Source organism: Chaetodon trifascialis, chromosome 9, assembly GCF_039877785.1.
Source record: "Chaetodon trifascialis isolate fChaTrf1 chromosome 9, fChaTrf1.hap1, whole genome shotgun sequence".
Taxonomy (NCBI): Eukaryota; Metazoa; Chordata; class Actinopteri; order Chaetodontiformes; family Chaetodontidae; genus Chaetodon; species Chaetodon trifascialis.
Genome location: NC_092064.1, coordinates 24,049,196 through 24,069,364, shown reverse-complemented (window position 1 = coordinate 24,069,364; position 20,169 = coordinate 24,049,196). Strand labels below are relative to the sequence as shown.

General features: G+C 42.4%; 1 protein-coding gene across 1 annotated transcript; it reads left to right on the top strand.

The window, feature by feature from the left end:
• The first annotated feature begins 8,383 nt into the window (after window positions 1-8,383).
• LOC139335943 (olfactory receptor 7D11-like) lies at window positions 8,384-9,250 on the top strand. Its single transcript, XM_070969726.1, has 2 exons — window positions 8,384-8,646; window positions 9,094-9,250. Exons 1-2 carry the CDS (start codon window positions 8,384-8,386, stop codon window positions 9,248-9,250), a joined length of 420 nt encoding a protein of 139 aa, XP_070825827.1.
• Window positions 9,251-20,169: the final 10,919 nt, after the last annotated feature.

The following is a 20,169-nucleotide window of genomic DNA, read 5'->3' as shown; positions in this document are numbered from 1 at the left end:
GTTTAACACTTTTTTGTTCACTACATCATTCCATATGTGTTCCTTCATAGTCTGGATGCACATTATGGAAGAGTGGAGTTTAGGCCTGAGGCCTGTGCTCTGTAAGCAGCTCTGTTTTTGGAGCACATGGGTGAGCGCTCGGTTGTAGCGGTGACATCTCACTTGAACTCTCCTGCCATTTCATTCCTCACAGTGTGTCTCACAGAGTCTGAGTATCTTGGGATTTTGGCATTCAAACTTTAATTACTCTGTATGAACATGATAATCACAGATCGAGCTGCAATGCTCAGAGTGACCAGGCTCATTATCCAATGTGATTGGACGATGGGTCCGCCCAGTGAAATGTGTCTGTCCTGGTGAGTCTTAAAACCCTATATCCTGAACACTGTCTGCTGAACTCCAGCGTTGGCTGTAGTGAGCGCTGTGTGACAGAGCTCAGATGTTTTTGTAACTGTTACTGTCAGTTAAGCTCGACAATATGCTGAATGATCTTTGCATTAAGAGGAGCTTTTTTTGTTGCTCAACTTCTTTCTTGAGTTTTTCCATCTTGACATTTTGTTGAATATGCCTTTACAGAATGCTTCAATCAAAGTAACAGCATTTATTATTGGTGGTTTTGACACAACCAAAAGGCCTATGGTAGTAGGTGGGGCTATACTGATTGCCTATGTTCTTGCCATTTTTGCCAATATTGTAAACATCCTCTTCATTATTTATGACAAGAGATTACACAAACCCATGTATCTTCTGATTTGTAACCTGGCTCTTGTTGATATACTGTACACCTCCAGTGCCAGTCCAACAATGATTGGGGTTCTGCTTGCTGGTGTTAAGACTGTATCCTATGTGCCGTGCATAATTCAGATGTTTGTTTTGAATTTGGGGGGATTGATGGAGATGTTTGCATTAGTAGTTATGGCGTTTGATAGACTGGTTGCGATTAGCTATCCTTTTCAGTACCACAGTTATCTGACAAACATGCGCACTCTTGGCCTCACATGTGTCCTGTGGATTGTGGCCTGTTGTCTTGTGTCTGTCATGCCTGTGACTGTGCTTCCTCTCCCTCACTGCCACACCACGCTCAAGTACACTTTCTGTGACTACGCTGCCATCATAAGAACTGGCTGTTTTGATCCCAGCTACTACTTCAATTTGGCTGCCGTCATTTTATTCCTTCTTTCATTTTTCACTTTCACTTTTATTAGCCTGTCATATGTCCGCATCATATTTGTTGTGAAATTATCCTCAAATGATGACAGAAGAAAAATGGGCAGCACCTGTTTGAGTCACCTGATTGTGGTTGTGTGTTATTACTTACCCTTATTTATCCGCATCGTATTGACCAGGTTAGGTGTAGCATTAACTACTGAGGAACGTCATGGCTTAATGATCGGCGCCGTCCTCGGCCCACCTCTTGTAAATCCTTTTGTGTACTGTCTCAGGACAAAAGAAATTAAATATAAGATCTTTAACAGATTCAAAAGAGTTGGGGCATCCCAGTAGATTGCTGTGAATTGTGAATTCACTTTCTATTAAGCACTGCATCCTTTAATGGTCTAAATATTATACTAAAAATGATGGAAAACATTCATCAATGCATTTTCCAAACTATTTGCTTGTTACCTCTTTTCATATCAATAAATTATCAGACATTAAGACATTGACATATAAAATGCTTTATCATCATTGGACAACAGATGCCTGTCTCAGGTACATATCAGCATATCAGAGCTGCTATTTTACAACATCAGCCTTGAGTGGCCTTGTATCAGGATTAACTTAGTATCACATTATTAGCTTTCTTTAGGATTTGAAGACATGTTTTGACATTATTTTTAAAAAATGTTTTATTTCTTGAATGATGTCTGGAAAACCAGCTTCTGCCCCTTGTACAGACACAAATCAGCTGCATCTTGTATCTGAAACAGAATACATTGTTTTTACTGATAGGACACATGCTGATAATGTTAGAAAACTACTGCCAGTTGACACAAATAGAAAAGATAATGTTGGAAATACTGTGATATATATATTATGATAGAGATAATGCTGATGTTACACATGTTACTGTACTTTGTCCTGTGTTATAAGTGTGTGAATGAAAGCAAAGACGGAGCAAACGCTGACGCTCACATGTTTTCATACTGGTGATAATAATGTATAGTCAGTAAATGCCTGCTTTGTTGTGAGTTCTACATCTAATTACTGATAAGGAGCAGCTAGGATGTCAGGCAGCAGATGAGAGCCGATGAATCGATCAGTCACAGGTGTGCAACACACTGAGCTCACTGAGGATACCTGGTGACAAGTGACAAATGGCAGGCTCAGCCTACGTTTACATGTAGCAGGGTATTTTGGAAAACGGATATTTTGGCCCTTCCGTTTTCAAAAATAACATCGTGCACACAATGTGGTTTTCAGAAATGTTGTCGTTTATATGAACCCGCATACGCCGTCGAGCGCATCATAACTATGCCAAACCTATGGGCAAGAGTGTAAACGCTCACATGACATTAAGTATTTTCATTCACGTGTTGTGACGCTTCGGAACCTAAAATGCCGACACATATCCGGCATTTTCGGAAATCTCCACTTTGGCCAGAGTTTTTAAAAATGATCATTTTGCGTAAAAAAAACTCTGTTTGCGTGTAAACGAGAGGCCAAACCGTATGAAAACATATGCGCTTTCCCTAAGTGTAAACGTAGCCTCAGAAACACAGCAACAGCATGGGAGGAGCTCAGGAGAGGAAAGGGAAGAGGAGGATAGAAATCGAAATTACAAACAGTTACACTTAGTATTTCTGTCTGTGCAAAAACACATATATACATATATACAGTTTTCATATCATCCGTATATTTCTATGCATCAAAATAAGTAGCACACTGCATGGGCCTGCGAGTGAAAAGGAAACTTTGTCAGCAGGTCTGTGAAGGTTTGAGGTTCATAATCAAGCAAAAGCACGAATACTACGCAGTGAAAATACTCTGTTACAAGTAAAAGTCCTGCATTGTAAACATTACTGAACAAAAGCATGCAACTACAATCAGAAACATGTATTTAAAGTATTAAAGGTGAAAATACTCAATGCAGAAAAATGGCCCCTGTGACTGTCATACTTCTGTATATTTTATCATTAGATTATTATTGCATTGATACAAAAGCAGGACTTTACTCTACTAGTTGTTTGGGGTGGACCTCATTTTGAACTGTTTCAGACTACAACTAATGGTTATTGTCATTTTGGATTAATCTTCTAATTATTTTCTCAAGTAATCAATTGATTGTTTGGCTTGTAAAAATTCTGAAAAAAAGTCAAAAATGCTCTCAATTAGTTTATTTTGTCAAACCAATACTACAAAATTCAAAAATGTTAAACATAGATTAAATTCAGTAAAATAATTAAAAGGACAAGCACCAAATCCTCACATTTTGCATGAAAGATGACTATAATTGTCCCAACAGTCAGTTTTCTGTCAATCCACTAATAATTTCAACTGAACTTGTATACTGTTAGGTAGTTTAATATAAAACTATATCATAATTTATTGGATGTTACTTGTTTTCTATGCATCACTCTTAATTTGTAATTAGTGTCTAAAGCTATAAATAATTGTAGTGGAGTAAAAAGAGAAATAAAAAGCTATTAGGAAGAGAATATGAATTCAATGTTCTGTGAGTGGAACATTAATTCTAAGAGCCATTTGACAATTGGAAGAACCATTAATTTAATTGTGCTAATGGATTAAAAATCCTACAGGAGTAAAAGCCCCAGTGAGTTCCTAGACTGATGGTGGGGCAGGAGTGTTAATCTCCCCAGTGTTTCATGGTGGTCTCTCTTCATTGTCTTTCCTGTATGGCGGTGCTGAGAGCTCAATGCCCTGCAACTTAAGAAACCACATTTTGTAGTGTTTCTGTGTTTGCTCGTATGTTGTTAATGAGGATGTTTTCTTCATGTGGCTGTGTTTTATCTGTTTGCTTGTGTTTTCTTGCACAATGACAGAAGGACACTGACTGTGCTTCTTCAGATGTGGCTCATAAACTTTATTACTCTCTCCCAAAAATAAGAAATTACATTACATACAAACATACACTCAATCAATGGGAAAATTATTTTGATAATCAGAGTCATCGCTGTTGACCTGTGACCTCCATTTTTAATGTGGAAGACCCAGTGAGGTTTCAGGCCTCATGTATTGCTGCCTTCCAGGCTACTCGTCCTGCTGCTCTCACAGATTTCACTTCTTCCTGGCGTCAAGACATCAACAATTCATGTGTAAATAGCAAATTAAAAGGTTCATCCATCCATCCATTATCTATACCGCCTATTACTTTCGGGGTTGCGGGGGGCTGGAGCCTATCCCAGCTACAGTGGGCGAGAGGCGGGGTACACCCTGAACCGGTCGCCAGCCGATTGCAGGGCCACATGCAAGGACAAACAAACATTCACACTCACACTCACACCTACGGACAATTTAGAGTCATCAATTAACCTAATGAGCATGTTTTTGGTCTGTGGGAGGAAGCCGGAGTACCTGGAGAGAACCCACACATGCACTGGAAGAACATGCAAACTTCACACAGAAAGGCCCCGCCTGACCCGGGGATCGAACCGGCAACCTTCTTGCTGTGAGGCACGAGCACTACCTGCTGCCCCACCGTGCAGCCCTAAAAGGTTCATGTTAACAAAAATAATAAAAATAACCAAAATAATGGCTTCAGTTGAAGATATATGTGTTTGGAATATGTCAGAAAAACAAGCAATTCTGGGGTAAACAGCATTGCATAAGAGTGTTTTGAGATGAGAATTCACAAAGGTAAAAGACACACACACAGGCCAGGACTCACACATGCACACTTTAATCACACACTTGAGACCATTATTGACACGAGACACTAATTAGCTTCCTCTTGGAACTCATTTGTGCTGTTGCCTCTGAGTGTCATCGGCCTCAAAGCCTCAACAGCCACGATTCATACACACATTTGGATTTATGATAACAGGCTTTCTGCTGTCTGGAGTTAGCAGTTTCCTGATTTATCGCAAAGTTCGGAAGTTGATGGCAGGACACTTGGCTACCAAGAGGCTGCCCATCATGGTTGAGGGAATGTGCAGGGCTGTCAACACTCAGACTCAAGCAATAAGTGAGATCGGTCGCAAACTGGATGCGATTCTTGATCAAAATCGTACGCTGGATGCCAATTCTGAACTCCTTCACAAGGTGGATTCCAACTTGGAGAAGTTGTTAGCTCGGCTCGGATCAAATTGACCACCGAATTTAGATATATTTGAATTACAGCCACCGGGAGACTCAGAAAGACTCAAGGCAGACGAAAATTGCAGTGCTGGCCTAACCTGAACAAACTGTTATCTTCATTGGCTCCCCGAGATAACCGGCCTTCTCAAGGTCGGTTTCTCTCCACTCTCCTGGATGTTATGCAGACAGGACGCTCTGGCCCTATCTCCTCCCCCAAACATCCTCTACTCCCGTGAACTTTGTTTCTGGATCAGAACTCTCTGAGGTCGTCTCCATGGCTACGGCTGTGTCTTCGTCATCAGTCATCAGACGGAAGAGACAATGGGTTGGGACTGAGCGGAGATAATGTACATGGGCTTACACATAAACATACATGAAGACACATATAACACACACACCCCCCTCTAACTCAACGCCTTCGTGGCTCCCTCCCCCCGCCTTTCCTTGTCGCAGTATAGCACGGAGGGTTGCTGCGAGGCGCCGTAATGTGGAAACCCCCCCCCCGAAAACCCTCACCCGCTCCCACATTTGTAAGTCTTTGAGTTTTGTTGTAATGTCTTATTATGCTGAGGTGGGGTTTTTTTTCCTAATCCCACACTTTGCCCCCGCACCCCCCCCCTTTTTGCCTCTTCCTGCCTTTTGTTCTCCTTTTTCTTATCTAATTAAACGGGGCTCTGATCGCTGGATTGTGCAGACCCACAGTTCTCCTGTTCCTGTACTCCCCATGTTATGTGTCATTGTTCTTTTCATGTTTCTTGGACGGGATGTAACTGAAATGAAATTTCTCCTTCGGGGGACTAATAAAGGCTTTCTGATTCTGATTCTGATTCAATACAACTATCTGAGTCAGCTCATACAGTCAGACCTAAATTTATATATTTTGATCAGCATCCCATCTGACCACATCGCAAGCGCGTTCGGCACGCGTAATGGTCACTCACCCTGACCGAATGTACACAGGTGAAACAGGGATGCAAACTAATCAATTAACGTCACTGTGCCAACCAGAAACAGCCGTGGCATCCTTCAGAGCATATATACTGCATCAATCTCAGAGCACTCGAGAGACAGAGAGAGAGACAGACACATGGAAAAAACGTAAGTGATGATTGTTGTCCGCTATTACCCACGTCATTTCATGGAGGAGGAGGCCGAGGAGTTACCATCTAAGGACCTCATATTTAGACATGAGTTACGTCAGTGTCCTCCTGGGAGAAGTTCGGGCGTCGGACACTTCCTGCACGGGCTCAGTCATTCTCGAAACTTGCCATGCGCCTCCCCAGAAATGTTTTTAAAGGTGAGGCGAGGAGCTGGTGTGATTGGTGAAGATTTGACTCGGCTGTGTCAAACCCACTCCACGCCTTCTCCCCTCACACATGCATCTAAAGTGCGCCGGCGGCACAGTGCACAAAAATACCAAAGTCTGCGCCACCACACCCCATCGGCGATGCACACCTGACTTTGCACCGCACCTGCGGCGAAATCGAAAATAGAGCCCCAGGACTCTACAGACACACTAGTGGTTCATCATCCGCATGCTAACATGCTAACATGATCAAATGACTGTTTATATCATTTGGCCTTGACATAAAAAATGCCATACATCTTATAATCCAGTCAGATGCTAGTGAAGTTCAATACTGACAAAACATAGCTAATTGTAGAAAGAAGAAGAAGAAACGTACTTTATTAATCACATCACACAAGGTGTTAGTTGCACTACACACCATGCTTTCCGTGAAATTAGTTTTTTTCCGCATTTGACCCATCCTCGATCTGTCGATCCTCCGCGGCAGACCAGGAGCGGTGGGCTGCCAGCTGCCAGGCAACGCTGACGCACGCGGACCAGCACTTCTCCGTCACCATCGGTCAGGTGGTGATCTTCTTGCATGTTTACGGCGGAAACCCCGGGTGAACACGGGAGAACATGCAAACTCCACACAGAAAGGCCCCTTTTTCCTCGAGCAGCAGGCACCAAGGCATGGTGGAGGACACGCCACCAGCGCCCACAGCGGGATTCGAACCGGGGACCTTCTAGCTGTGAGGCGACAGTGTTACCACTTTTGCCACCGTGCTACCCAGCATGCAATCATTACGGAGCACTCTCAGTGACTTCATGACAGAACTGAAACAAGTTTGACAATTATAAGATATGACGATGGAAATGTAAATTCACACACATACAACTCTTTAGACTTTTACTCACATCTAAATGTGACTTGTTTGCAATAAATTCAGCCAGAGATAGGCTGACTTTATGAGGCTTCAGCAAGGAACAACCATGTTTGACGTAATTCGAACACTTTTTGGAAATATATCCAGACATACAGTACCAGCACCTCTGGGAAATCCTTCAACACTGTCGGAAAACCACTCCTGGTGACAACCTCATGAAGCTGATTGAGAGGCCAAGGCCAAGAGTGCGCAAAGCTGTCATCAAAGCAAATGGTGGCTACTTTGAAAAAGCTAAAATATAAAACATATTCTGGTTTGTTTAACACTTTTTTGTTCACTACATCATTCCATATGTGTTCCTTCATAGTCTGGATGCACGTTATGGAAGAGTGGAGTTTAGGCCTGAGGCCTGTGCTCTGTAAGCAGCTCTGTTTTTGGAGCACATGGGTGAGCGCTCGGTTGTAGCAGTGACATCTCACTTGAACTCTCCTGCCATTTCATTCCTCACAGTGTGTCTCACAGAGTCTGAGTATCTTGGGATTTGGCATTCAAACTTTAATTACTCTGTATGAACATGATAATCACAGATCGAGCTGCAATGCTCAGAGTGACCAGGCTCATTATCCAATGTGATTGGATGATGGGTCCGCCCAGTGAAACGTGTCTGTCCTGGTGAGTCTTAAAACCCTATATCCTGAACACTGTCTGCTGAACTCCAGCGTTGGCTGAAGTGAACGCTGTGTGACAGAGCTCAGATGTTTTTGTAACTGTTACTGTCAGTTAAGCTCGACAATATGCTGAATGATCTTTGTATTAAGAGGAGCTTCTTTTGTTGCTCAACTTCTTTCTTGAGTTTTTCCATCTTGACATTTTGTTGAATATGCCTTTACAGAATGCTTCAATCAAAGTAACAGCATTTATTATTGGTGGTTTTGACACAACCAAAAGGCCTATGGTAGTAGGTGGGGCTATACTGATTGCCTATGTTCTTGCCATTTTTGCCAATATTGTAAACATCCTCTTCATTATTTATGACAAGAGATTACACAAACCCATGTATCTTCTGATTTGTAACCTGGCTCTTGTTGATATACTGTACACCTCCAGTGCCAGTCCAACAATGATTGGGGTTCTGCTTGCTGGTGTTAAGACTGTATCCTATGTGCCGTGCATAATTCAGATGTTTGTTTTCAATGTGGGAGCAGTGATGGAGATGTTTGCATTAGCAGTTATGGCATTTGATAGACTGGTTGCGATTAGCTATCCTTTTCAGTACCACAGTTATCTGACAAACGTGCGCACTCTTGGCCTCACATGTGTCCTGTGGATTGTGGCCTGTTGTTTTGTGTCTGTCATGCCTGCGACTGTGCTTCCTTTCCCTCACTGCTACACCACGCTCAAGTACACTTTCTGTGACTACCCTGCCATCATAAGAACTGGCTGTGTTGATCCCAGCTACTACTTCAATATGACTACTGTCATTTCATTCCTTCTCTCATTTTTCACTTTCACTTTTATTAGCCTGTCATATGTCGTCATCATATTTTTTGTGAAATTATCCTCGAACAATGACAGAAGAAAAATGGGCAGCACCTGTTTGAGTCACCTGATTGTGGTTGTGTGTTATTACTTTCCATTATTTATCCTCATCGTGTTGACCAGGTTAGGTGTAGTATTAACTCTCGAGGAACGTCATGGCTTAGTGATCGCCGCCATCCTCGGCCCGTCTCTTGTAAATCCTTTTGTGTACTGTCTCAGGACAAAAGAAATTAAATATAAGCTCTTTAACAGATTCAAAAGAGTTGGGGCATCCCGGTAGATTGCTGTGAATTGTGAATTCACTTTCTATTAAGCACTGCATCCTTTTATGGGCTAAGTATTATACTAAAAATGATGGAAAACATTCATTAGTGCATTTTCTAAACTATTTCCTTGTTATCTGTTTTCATTTTAATAAATTATAAGACATTGACATATGAAATGCTTTTTCATCATTGGACAACAGATGCCTGTCTCATATCATATCAGAGCTGCAACAATGAAGTCACTGATGAGTCACTGGACAGAAAAATAATCAGCAACTACTTTGTTAATTATTGTTTCAGTATTTTATAAATGAAAAGGCCAAATATTTACTGGTATATATTATATTTACTGGTTGCACCCTCTTAAATGTGATGATTTCATCCTTTCCCTTGTCATACATGATAGTGAATTAAATGTCTGTGGGTTTAGGGCGTTTGAAGAAGTCACTTTGGTCTCTGGGAAAGTATAAAGGCCATTTTTCATTATTTTCTGATATTTGAAAGACAGAACATTTAATGAAGAAAATGATTGTGGGATTAATCACAAATGAAAATAATCATTAGTTACAGCCTGACAACATATGTTGATATATTTCACAAAATACTGCTCACAGACAAATTCAGACAGAGTTATGTGACAATAATAATGGCAAAATATGCTCGAGGACTGAAAGGTTGTCTTCGTCTGTGTCAGAGCTGCTCAAGGCACCTTTTGAAAGATTTCTGTTATATGTCCTTGATCCTTCTTTAACTTTAACCCATTGCTTATTTGGTTCTTATTTGACTTTCTAGTTTTATCTTAATGGACAAAATATTTCTTGCATCAGCGTAGCCTATTTTACATTGTATGCATCAGCATTGGGAAGGCTTGTATTAGGATTATCTTAGTATAACATTAGCTTTGTTCAGGATTCGAAGGCATGTGTTTGCATTAGTTTCAAAAACAGGTCTTTCTTGAATGGGTCTGGAAAACCAGTTTGGCACTGGCACCACAGGTCACTCTCTATTTTAGGACAGCAGATTACAAATGTCAAAATCTCTTTTCATCATTTCTGAGCACTTTATCATCATCATTCATGCAGGAGGGGAAGACACCTTTATAATCATAATAAAAGATCTTAAGTTAATTAGTTAGAAAAGATCTGTCTGTTCAACAGAATGTTTTGTGTAAGTTTCTACAAATAGGCACATGTCGGTAATGTTAATTGAAATACATCGTTGGAAATCTACTGCCAGGTAACACAAATAGAAAACATGATGTTGCAAATGCTGCTATATATATTTTGTGATACCGCTGATGTTACACATGTTACTGTACTTTGTCGTGTGTTTATGGTCTGTGTGTGAATGAAAGCAAAGACGGAGCAAACACTGATCACATGTTTTCATACTGGTGATAATAATGTGTAGTCGATGATGTAGAATCAGTCACAAGTGTGCAACACACTGAGCTCACTGAGGATAACTGGTGACATGTGAGAAATGGCAGGCTCAGAAACATAGCAACAGCATGGGAGGAGCTCAGGAGAGGAAAGGGAAGAGGAGGATGGAAATCGAAATTACAAACGGTTACAGTTAATATTTCTGTCTGTGAAAAAACACATACATATACACATACATACATACATACATACAGGTTTCATATCATCTGTATATTTCTATGCATCAAAATGAGCAGCACACTGCATGAGCCTGCGAGTGAAAAGGAAACTTTGTCAGCAGGTCTGTGAAGGTTTGAGGTTCATAATTAACAGAGTATTTTGTGAAAATACTCTGTTACAAATAAAAGTCCTGCATCGTAAATGTTACTTAACAAAAGCATGCAACTACAATCAGAAACATGTATTTAAAGTATTAAAGGTGAAAATACTCAATGCAGAAAAATGGCCCCTGTGACTGTCATACTACTGTATATTTTATCATTAGATTATTATTGCATTGATGCAAAAGCAGGACTATAGTTGTTGTTTGGGGTGGACGTCATTTTGAACTGTACAACTAATACTAACACTACAACTAATGGTTATTGTCATTTTGGATGAATCCTCTAATTATACATTACAACCACGTTTGATATAATTTTTACACTTTTTGGAAATATATCCAGACATACAGTACCAGTCAAAAGTTTGGACACACTTTGTCATTCAATGGTTTTCTTTATTTGTTTATTTTCTAAATTGTAGATTAATACTGAAGACATCCAAGCTGTGAAGGAACACATATGGAATGATGTAGTAAACAAAAAAGTATTAAACAAACCAGAATATGTTTTATCTCATCTCATCTCATCTTCAACAGCTTATCCAGGGTCGGGTCGCGGGGGCAACAGCTTCAGCAGGGGACTCCAAACTTCCCTTTCCTGGGCCACATTAACCAGCACTGACTGGGGGATCCCGAGGCGTTCGCAGGCCAGTGTGGAGATATAATCTCTCCACCTAGTCCTGCGTCTTCCCAATGCAAAGGAGCAGCGGCTCTACTCCGAGTCCCTCACAGATGATTGAGCTTCTCACCCTATCTCTAAGGGAGATGCCAGCCACCCCCCTGAGGAAACCCATTTCGACCGCTTGTACCCGTGATCTAGCTCTTTCGGTCATGATCCAGCCCTCATGACCATAGGTGAGAGTCAGAACGAAGCTTTGCCTTCTGGCTCAGCTCCCTTTTTGCCACAACGGTGCAGTAGAGTAAATGCAATACAGCCCCCACTGCTCCGATTCTCCCACCAATCCCACGTTCCATTGTCCCCTCACTCGTGAACAAGACCCCAAGGTACTTGAACTCCTTCACTTAGGGCAAGGACTCATTCCCTACCTGGAGTAGGCAATCCATCAGTTTCCTGCTGAGAACCATGGCCTCAGATTTAGAGGTGCTGGTCCTCATCCCAGCCGCTTCACACTCGGCTGCGAACCGATCCAGTGAGTGCCGGAGGTCACAGACCGACAACAGGACCACAGCATCTGCAAAAAGCAGCGATGAGACCCTCAGCACACCGAACTGCAGACCCTCCTCCCCCCGATTATCCTCCTTGATCCTTGATATGGCGTGTGATTGGTGACAAAGCACAGCCCTGACGGAGGCCAACCCCCATCGGAAACAAGTCCAACTTACTGCCGAGTACCCAAACACAGCTCTTGCTTTGGGCATATAAAGATTGGATGGCCCTGAGAAGTGACCCCCTCACCCCATACGTCCACAGCACCTCCCACCGGTCATATGCCTTCTCCAGGTCCACAAAACACATGTAGACGGGATGGGCATACTCCTAGGCCCCCTCCAAGATCCTTGCGAGAGTAAATAGCTGGTCCATTGTTCCACGGCCAGGACAGAATCAGCATTGTTCCTCTTCAATCTGAGGTTTGACTTTCGGCCGAACCCTCCTTTCCAACACCTTGGAGTAGACTTTACCAGGGAGGCTGAGTAGTGTGATACCCCTGTAATTGGCAGACACTTTCTGGTCCCCTTTTTTAAAAAAGGGGACCACCACCCCAATTTGCCACTCCTTAGGCACTGTCCCAGACTTCCACGTAATATTGAAAAGACGTGTCATCCAAGACAGCCTCTCAACACCCAGAGCCTTCAGCATTTCTGGAGTTGTTTAACTACCTCAGTGACTTCCACCAGGGTAACTGATGATGATCCCCCATCAGCTTCCAGCTCTGTCTCTACAATAGAGGGCATATCGGTCTGATGCAGGAGTTCCTCAAAGTGCTCCTTCCACAGTGTCCCATCCTTACTGTACACAGCTGGGATGGTTCCCCGTTTCCCCCTCCTCAGGTTCCGGATGGTTTTCCAGAAACACCTTGGTGCCTCCGAGGTAACATATCCCGGAAGGACTCCTTCTTCAGTCGGACGGCTTCCCTTATCACCGGTGTCCACCACAGTGTTTGAGGGTTACTGCCCCTTTTGTCTCAGGACAAAAGAAATTAAATATTAGATCTTTAACAGATTCAAAAGAGTTGAGGCATCCCAGTAGATTGCTCCACGGTGTTCGAGGGTTACCACCCCTTGAGGCACCCAAGACAGTTAGACCACAGCTCTCTGCCTCAACTTCAGCAATGGAAGCTTTGAACATCGCCCACTCAGGTTCGATGCCCCCAACTTCCACAGGGATGCCAGAACAGCTCCGCTGGAGGTATGAGTTGAAGATCTCTGGGGATTTGTGAGTATCCCCACGCCTGCCCGGCACCTCACTCCTTGGGCAACTCCGGAGAAGAACAGAGTCCAACCCCTATCCAGGAGAATGGTCCCAGACCCGACACTGTGCATAGAGGTTCCCAGAGCCAGCTTCTGCTGCCCAGATCTGGTCCATCGAGATCCCCGGCCTTCACTGTCACCCATATGGCAGCGCACCCGACCCCAGCGGTTCCCCCTGCAAGTGGTGGGCCCACAGGATGTAGATGAGGGTGCCACGTTGTCTTTTCGGGCTGTGCCCGGCCAGTCTCCGTGGCAAGCTGAACCACCAGCACGCTGACGGGCCTTCCGTCCAGGCCTGGCTACAGGCAGGGGCCCCGGACTTCCTCCAGGCTGGGTATTACCTCTTCTTCCACAACGGTTCATGGGGTCTTCATGAACTATTCTTAGTCTGGACCCTCACCTGAGACCAATCTGCCATGGGAGACCCTACCAGGAGCACTAGGCTCCAGACAACATAGCCCTCAGGTTCACCGGGACACACAAACCTCTCCACCACGATAAGGTGATGGTGCCCGGAGAGGAGAATATGTTCTATATTATATATGTTTTATATTTTCGCTTATTCAAACTAGCCACCATTTGCTTTGATGACAGCTCTGCACACTCTTAGCATCGTCTCAATCAGCTTCATCTGGTCTTCTTGAGGGAGATCCCAGAGGTGCCTTGCACTTGTTGGTTGCTTGCCTTCACTCTGTAGTCCATCATGGTCCTTACATAGCCTGGAGGTGTATTTGGGGTCTTTGTCCTGTTGAAAATGTTGAAATGATAGTCCCACTAAGCGCAAACCAGATAGGATGGTATATTGCTGCAGAATGCTGTGGTAGCCATGCTGGTTAACTATGCCTTGAATTGTGAATAAATCACCAACAGTGTCACCAGCAAAGCACCCCCACACCATCACACCTTCTTTTCCATGCTTCACGGTGGGAACCGCACATGCAGAAACCATCCGCTCACCTTTTCTGTGTCTCACAAAGACATGGCGGGTGGAGCCAAAAATCTCAAATTGGGACTCATCAGACCAAAGGACAGATTTCCACTGGTCTAATGTCCATTCCTTGTGTTTCTTGACCCAAGCAATTCTCTTCTTCTTCCTGTTTGTCCTCAGAAGTGGTTTCTTTGCAGCAATTTGACCATGGAGGCCTGATTCACACAGTCTCCTCTGAATAGTTGATGTTGAGATGTGTCTGCTACTTTGAAGCATTTATGTGGGCTCTGATTTGAGTTGCTGTTAATCTGCGGTTTCTGAGGCCAGTAACTCTGATGAACTTATCCTCTGCAGCAGAGGTAACTCTTGGTCTTCCTTTCCTGTGGTGGTCCTCATGAGAACCAGTTTCATCATAGCATTTGATGATCTTTGCGACTGCACTTGAGGATACGTTCAAAGTTCTTGAAATTTTCTGGATTGACTGACCTTCATGTCGTAATGATGGACTGTCATTTCTCTTTACTTAGTTGAGCGGTTCTTGCCATAATATGGATTAGAACAGTAGTCAAACAGGGCTATTCACTGTATACTGTAGACCTTTGTACCGACCCGACCTCTGCAGAACAGAACTGATGGTCTCAAACACATTAAGAAGGCAAGAAATTCCAGAAATTAACTCTTGACAAGGCACAGCTGTTAATTGAAAACCACTCCTGGTGACTCCCTCATGAAGTTGATTGAGACAATGCCAAGAGTGTGCAGAGCTGTCATCAAAGAAAATGGTAGCTACTTTATCAAAGCAGTTTACTGCATCATTCCATATGTGTTCCTTCATAGTCTGGATGTCTTCAGTAATTCAATTTTCAATTTTATTTATTTGTATAGCGCCAAATCACAACAGAAGTTGTCTCAGGACACTTTCCATATAGAGCTGGTACAGACCAAGCTCTTTTATCTGCAAAGAAACCAACAATTCCCCCATGAGCAAGCACTTGGTGACAGTGGCGAGGAAAAACTTCCTTTTAACAGGCAGAAACCTCGAGCGGAACCAGACTCTGGGTGGGCGGCCATCTGCCTCGACCGGTTGGGTGAGAGAGGAAGAGCAAGAGAGGGAGAGTGAGACAGACTGACAGACAGACAGACAGAAATGCAGTCAGAGAGAGAGAGAGAGAGAGACAGACATGCAATCACAGTAACAGTGACAGTGGATGTAATAACAGCAGTAGCAGTTGCAGTGGATGTCAGGCAGGGCCAAGGCAGGAGACACAGCTGAAATCCACAATCCAGATTCAGCCACTGTCCATGGTAACCTGCAAGACGACAAAGCACAGAGACTCCGGGGAGGGAGCTAAGTTAGTAACACGTCGTGGTAGGACATGAGAGCGTGCGGATGGAGAGGGACAGAAGGACAGAGGAGCTCGGTGTATCTTTGGATGTCCCCCGACAGTCTAATCCTATAGCAGCATAACTAGGGGCTGGTCCAGGACAAGCCTGAGCCAGCCCTAACTATAAGCTTTATCAAAAAGGAAAGTTTTAAGCCTACTCTTAAATGTAGAGACAGTGTCTGCCTCCCGGACAAAGACTGGAAGATGGTTCCACAGGAGAGGAGCTTGATAGCTAAATGCTCTGACTCCTGTTCTGCTTTTTGAGACTTTAGGAACCATAAGTAGACCTGCATTCTGGGAACGCAGTGTTCGAGTAGGGCAATAAGGTACTATGAGCTCTTTAAGATAAGAAGGTGCCTGGCCATTTATGGCTTTGTAAGTAAGGAGGAGAATTTTAAACTCTATTCTAAACTTTACAGGGTGCCAGTGCAAAGTGGCGAGTATTGGAGAAATATGATCTCGCTTCCTGGTTTTTGTCAGAACACGTGCTGCAGCGTTCTGGAGCAACTAGAGAATATTCAGCAATGAATTTGGGCAGCCTGATAGTAAGGAATTGCAATAATCCAGCCTGGAAGTTACGAATGCATGGACTAGTTTTTCTGCATCATTTTGAGACAAAATATGCCTGATTTTTGCGATATTACGTAGGTGAAAAAAGGCAGTCCTTGAAATTTGTTTTACATGGGAGTGAAAGGACATGTCTTGGTCAAAGATGACTCCCAGATTCTTTACAGTGGTGCTGGAGGCCAGCGCAATGCCATCCATAGCTGCTATGTCATCAGAAAGTGACTTTCTAAGATGTTTAGGGCCTACTACTATAACTTCAGTTTTGTCCGAGTTTAGCATCAGAAAATTGCAGGTCATCCAGGTCTTTATGTCATGAAGACATGCTTGTAGTCTAGTTAACAAACTGGTTTCTTCCGGCTTCATTGATAAATATAGCTGGGTATCATCTGCATAGCAATGAAAATTTATTGAGTGCTTCCTGATAATCTTACATAAAGGAAGCATATATAAGGTGAATAGAATTGGTCCAAGCACAGAACCCTGCGGAACTCCATAGCTGACTTTAGTGAGCACAGAGGAGTCATCATTAACGCGTACAAACTGAGAGCGATCTGACAAGCAGGATTTAAACCAGCTTAGCGCAGTTCCCTTAATGCCAATGAAATGTTCCAGTGTCTGCAGTAGGACGCCATGGTCAATGGTGTCAAATGCAGCACTAAGATCCAATAAGACTAGTACAGAGTGTAACCCTTGGTCTAATATGATGACAAGGCACAGGTAATTAATAAACTGTAATGAGGAATGGACCAGTACCAGAAGAATTTAGATTTGTAAGAGCCCTTATGTTGAATTCAGAAGACACAAACACAATGGTTTGAGGTTTTGTGTGTAACTTGTTATTATATAATAATAACACAATGAAAACACAGCAATTCGTTGTAAACAGTATTTGAAAAATAACAAACTAAAATAATAAAGCCGGCAAAAATAAAACCCCTTCTTTTTCCAGAGTCAGTGTTGGGGCCCTTGTTGCTTCCCTTTATTTTTTCCTTCTCCACTCAGTGTCAATGTATCAGTGTAAGTGTTTGTCCTACCACACCGTCCGTGCGACAGGAAGATCAGGAGTCCGTCACGATTCTCCCATCCGATACCAATAATTCGATGTGGCTCGCCACCCAGCTCACACTGGGAATCCTGAACAATATCTGGAAGCCTCCCACGAATCCAACAGGAAGCGTTGCAATGGATGGTGGAACGTGGACGCAACCTCCTCTAACGATGTCATCCAACAAAAAAACCTGACCTATGAGCAGGTCATAGGAAATCCAAGTATAGTGTTATATTCAAAATCATGTTCATTTTCTAATTCTTCATGTATTATTATCAACCAATAGCAATCACTTGCATTTCTGGCTTAATCATGTTCTCAAAAGGTTTAGTTTTACAACAAAAATCTATTTCCAGTTCAAGTTCTCATCTGCAGCTGTGAAACCACAAATACATTCAAAATACTTCTCAATCATGTTCTAATATTCAATTTACAACATTAACCATTTCAAATTAATAAATTATTATGATTGCCGATAAACAATCAAAAAGAGCAGTTTTCAGAAATAAATCACATAGTGCATCTTTAAGTTGAGGAACAATTACATTCAGAACAGCAGCTATTGTAGTAATTTTTGAGGTAATATGGCTCAACGTGCTTAATTTTCTCCCCCCGTAACAGTGAGAGATTGCACTAAAAATTAACCTCTTTTATCACCACAATCAGAAATGAACACAATCAGATGAAACACACCAATATCTTTTTTCTTTCTCAACATATAGTAAACAGTTTAGAAGAACATCCTCCTCTGTAAACATATCATCAATGAACATTTCAATAAATCGCACATGAGACCAAGCAATCATAGCTGCTAATGGCTACGCCCAAACTAGCAAGCCGCTAGCATCGCAAAACAGCGTTTCAAACAATTAGCATCATTAACACTTTTTCCCGTGGCTCTCTGTGCCAATATACATGAGTAACAGCCACTTTAAAACACATTCATATTTAGACATGAGTATCAGCTGCCTTACAACAGTTTAAAAACTTTTTTCACTCACCGCTGAATCACTATGTGCACGAGCTTTAAAGAGTTTCACCCCACCAGGTCGGCACAACCACTCTGACTCTTGCGCTGCTCTACAAAGTGAAACGTGAGCATTTACAGCCGTCATACATTATCCGGAGTTAACACAGCTTCATTTAAGATATTTTTTGTAGCATCTTACCCAGTAAATTACGACTCATTTCAATAGTTTCCTTCTCTGAGTTCGCACAAGACTGCAGCATGAACATGCTCCGAAGCAGAATATCACAACAGGAAGTCAGACTACCGAGCCGATCACATGGGGCTCACACAGCTCGCTGATTGGCTAGGTGAGGAAACCCCGTACTAGACTGAATTTGGTCATGTACAAAACATTTTTTCTTCTTTTCTCCATTTTAACACTTCTAAGACACTTTTAACCGTTTTTAAGCATATAAATAAACTCCATGAATTATTTATGTATTCCAAAATAAGATGAATTATTTTACAGATTCTTATTGACTGCTTAATGAATTGTTCATCCCATAATTAAAATGAATTATATTACGGGAGAATTTCAGCAAAACAAACGAGAATGTCATTTCAGGACCTGGGTTACAAGAGACAAATCCTTTATCAGATGCAATTAGAAGGTCATTTGTAACTTTAACCAGTGCTGTCTCTGTGCTATGATGCACTCTAAATCCTGACTGGAAATCCTCGAATAAACTATTATTGTTTAGAAAGTCACACAGCTGATTGGCAACTGCTTTCTCAAGAGTTTTTGAGAGAAAGGGAAGGTTGGATATCGGTCTATAGTTGGCTAAAACCCCTGGATCAAGAGTAGGCTTTTTCAGTAGTGGTTTTATCACAGCTACTTTAAAGGACTGTGGTACGTAGCCTGTTGATAAAGAGAGATTGATCATGTCTAATACTGAAGAGTCAATTAGAGGTAATACTTCTTTAAACAGCTTAGTCGGGATAGGATCTAAAATACAGGTAGATGATTTTGATGATGAAATTATTGAAATTAGTTGGTGAAGGTCAACAGGAGTAAAACAGTCTAAAACTGCGACAGACTGAGTAACAGTTTCTACGGTTTCTGTGTTTGAAGACAAAACAGTACCTGTTAATGGCAGGAGTCGATGAATTCTGTCTCTAATAGTTAGAATTTTATCATTAAAGAAGCTCATGAGCTTCTTTAATACTGAAGCTTCAGTATTAATCTACAATTCAGAAAATAAAAAAAAATAAAGCAAAACCATTGAATGAGAAGGTGTGTCCAGACTTTCAAACACTTTTTGGAAATTTATCCAGACATATGTTGTGATTGCACTTGCACATTATGGAAGAGTGGAGTTTAGGCCTGAGGCCTGTGCTCTGTAAGCAGCTCTGTTTTTGGAGCACATGGGTGAGCGCTCGGTTGTAGCGGTGACATCTCACTTGAACTCTCCTGCCATTTCATTCCTCGCAGTGTGTCTCACAGAGTCTGAGTATCTTGGGATTTTGGCATTCAAACTTTAATTACTCTGTATGAACATGATAATCACAGATCGAGCTGCAATGCTCAGAGTGACCAGGCTCATTATCCAATGTGATTGGACGATGGGTCCGCCCAGTGAAATATGTCTGTCCTGGTGAGTCTTAAAACCCTATATCCTGAACACTGTCTGCTGAACTCCAGCGTTGGCTGTAGTGAACGCTGTGTGACGGAGCTCAGATGTTTTTGTAACTGTTACGGTTGGTTGCGCTCAACAATATGCTGAATGATATTTTGCTTCAGGAGGAGCTTTTTTTTACTCAACTTTTTTCTTGAGTTTTTCCATCTTGACATTTTGTTGAAT

What these genes read in the sequence shown, in the direction of transcription:
- LOC139335943 (XM_070969726.1), top strand. Translation starts at nt 8,384, where the DNA reads ATGGTAGTAGGTGGGGCTATACTGATTGCCTATGTTCTTGCCATTTTT. An exon ending in GTGGGAGCAGTGATGGAGAT is followed by an intron (nt 8,647 to 9,093) that starts GTTTGCATTAGC and finishes CGTGTTGACCAG; the next exon opens with GTTAGGTGTAGTATTAACTC.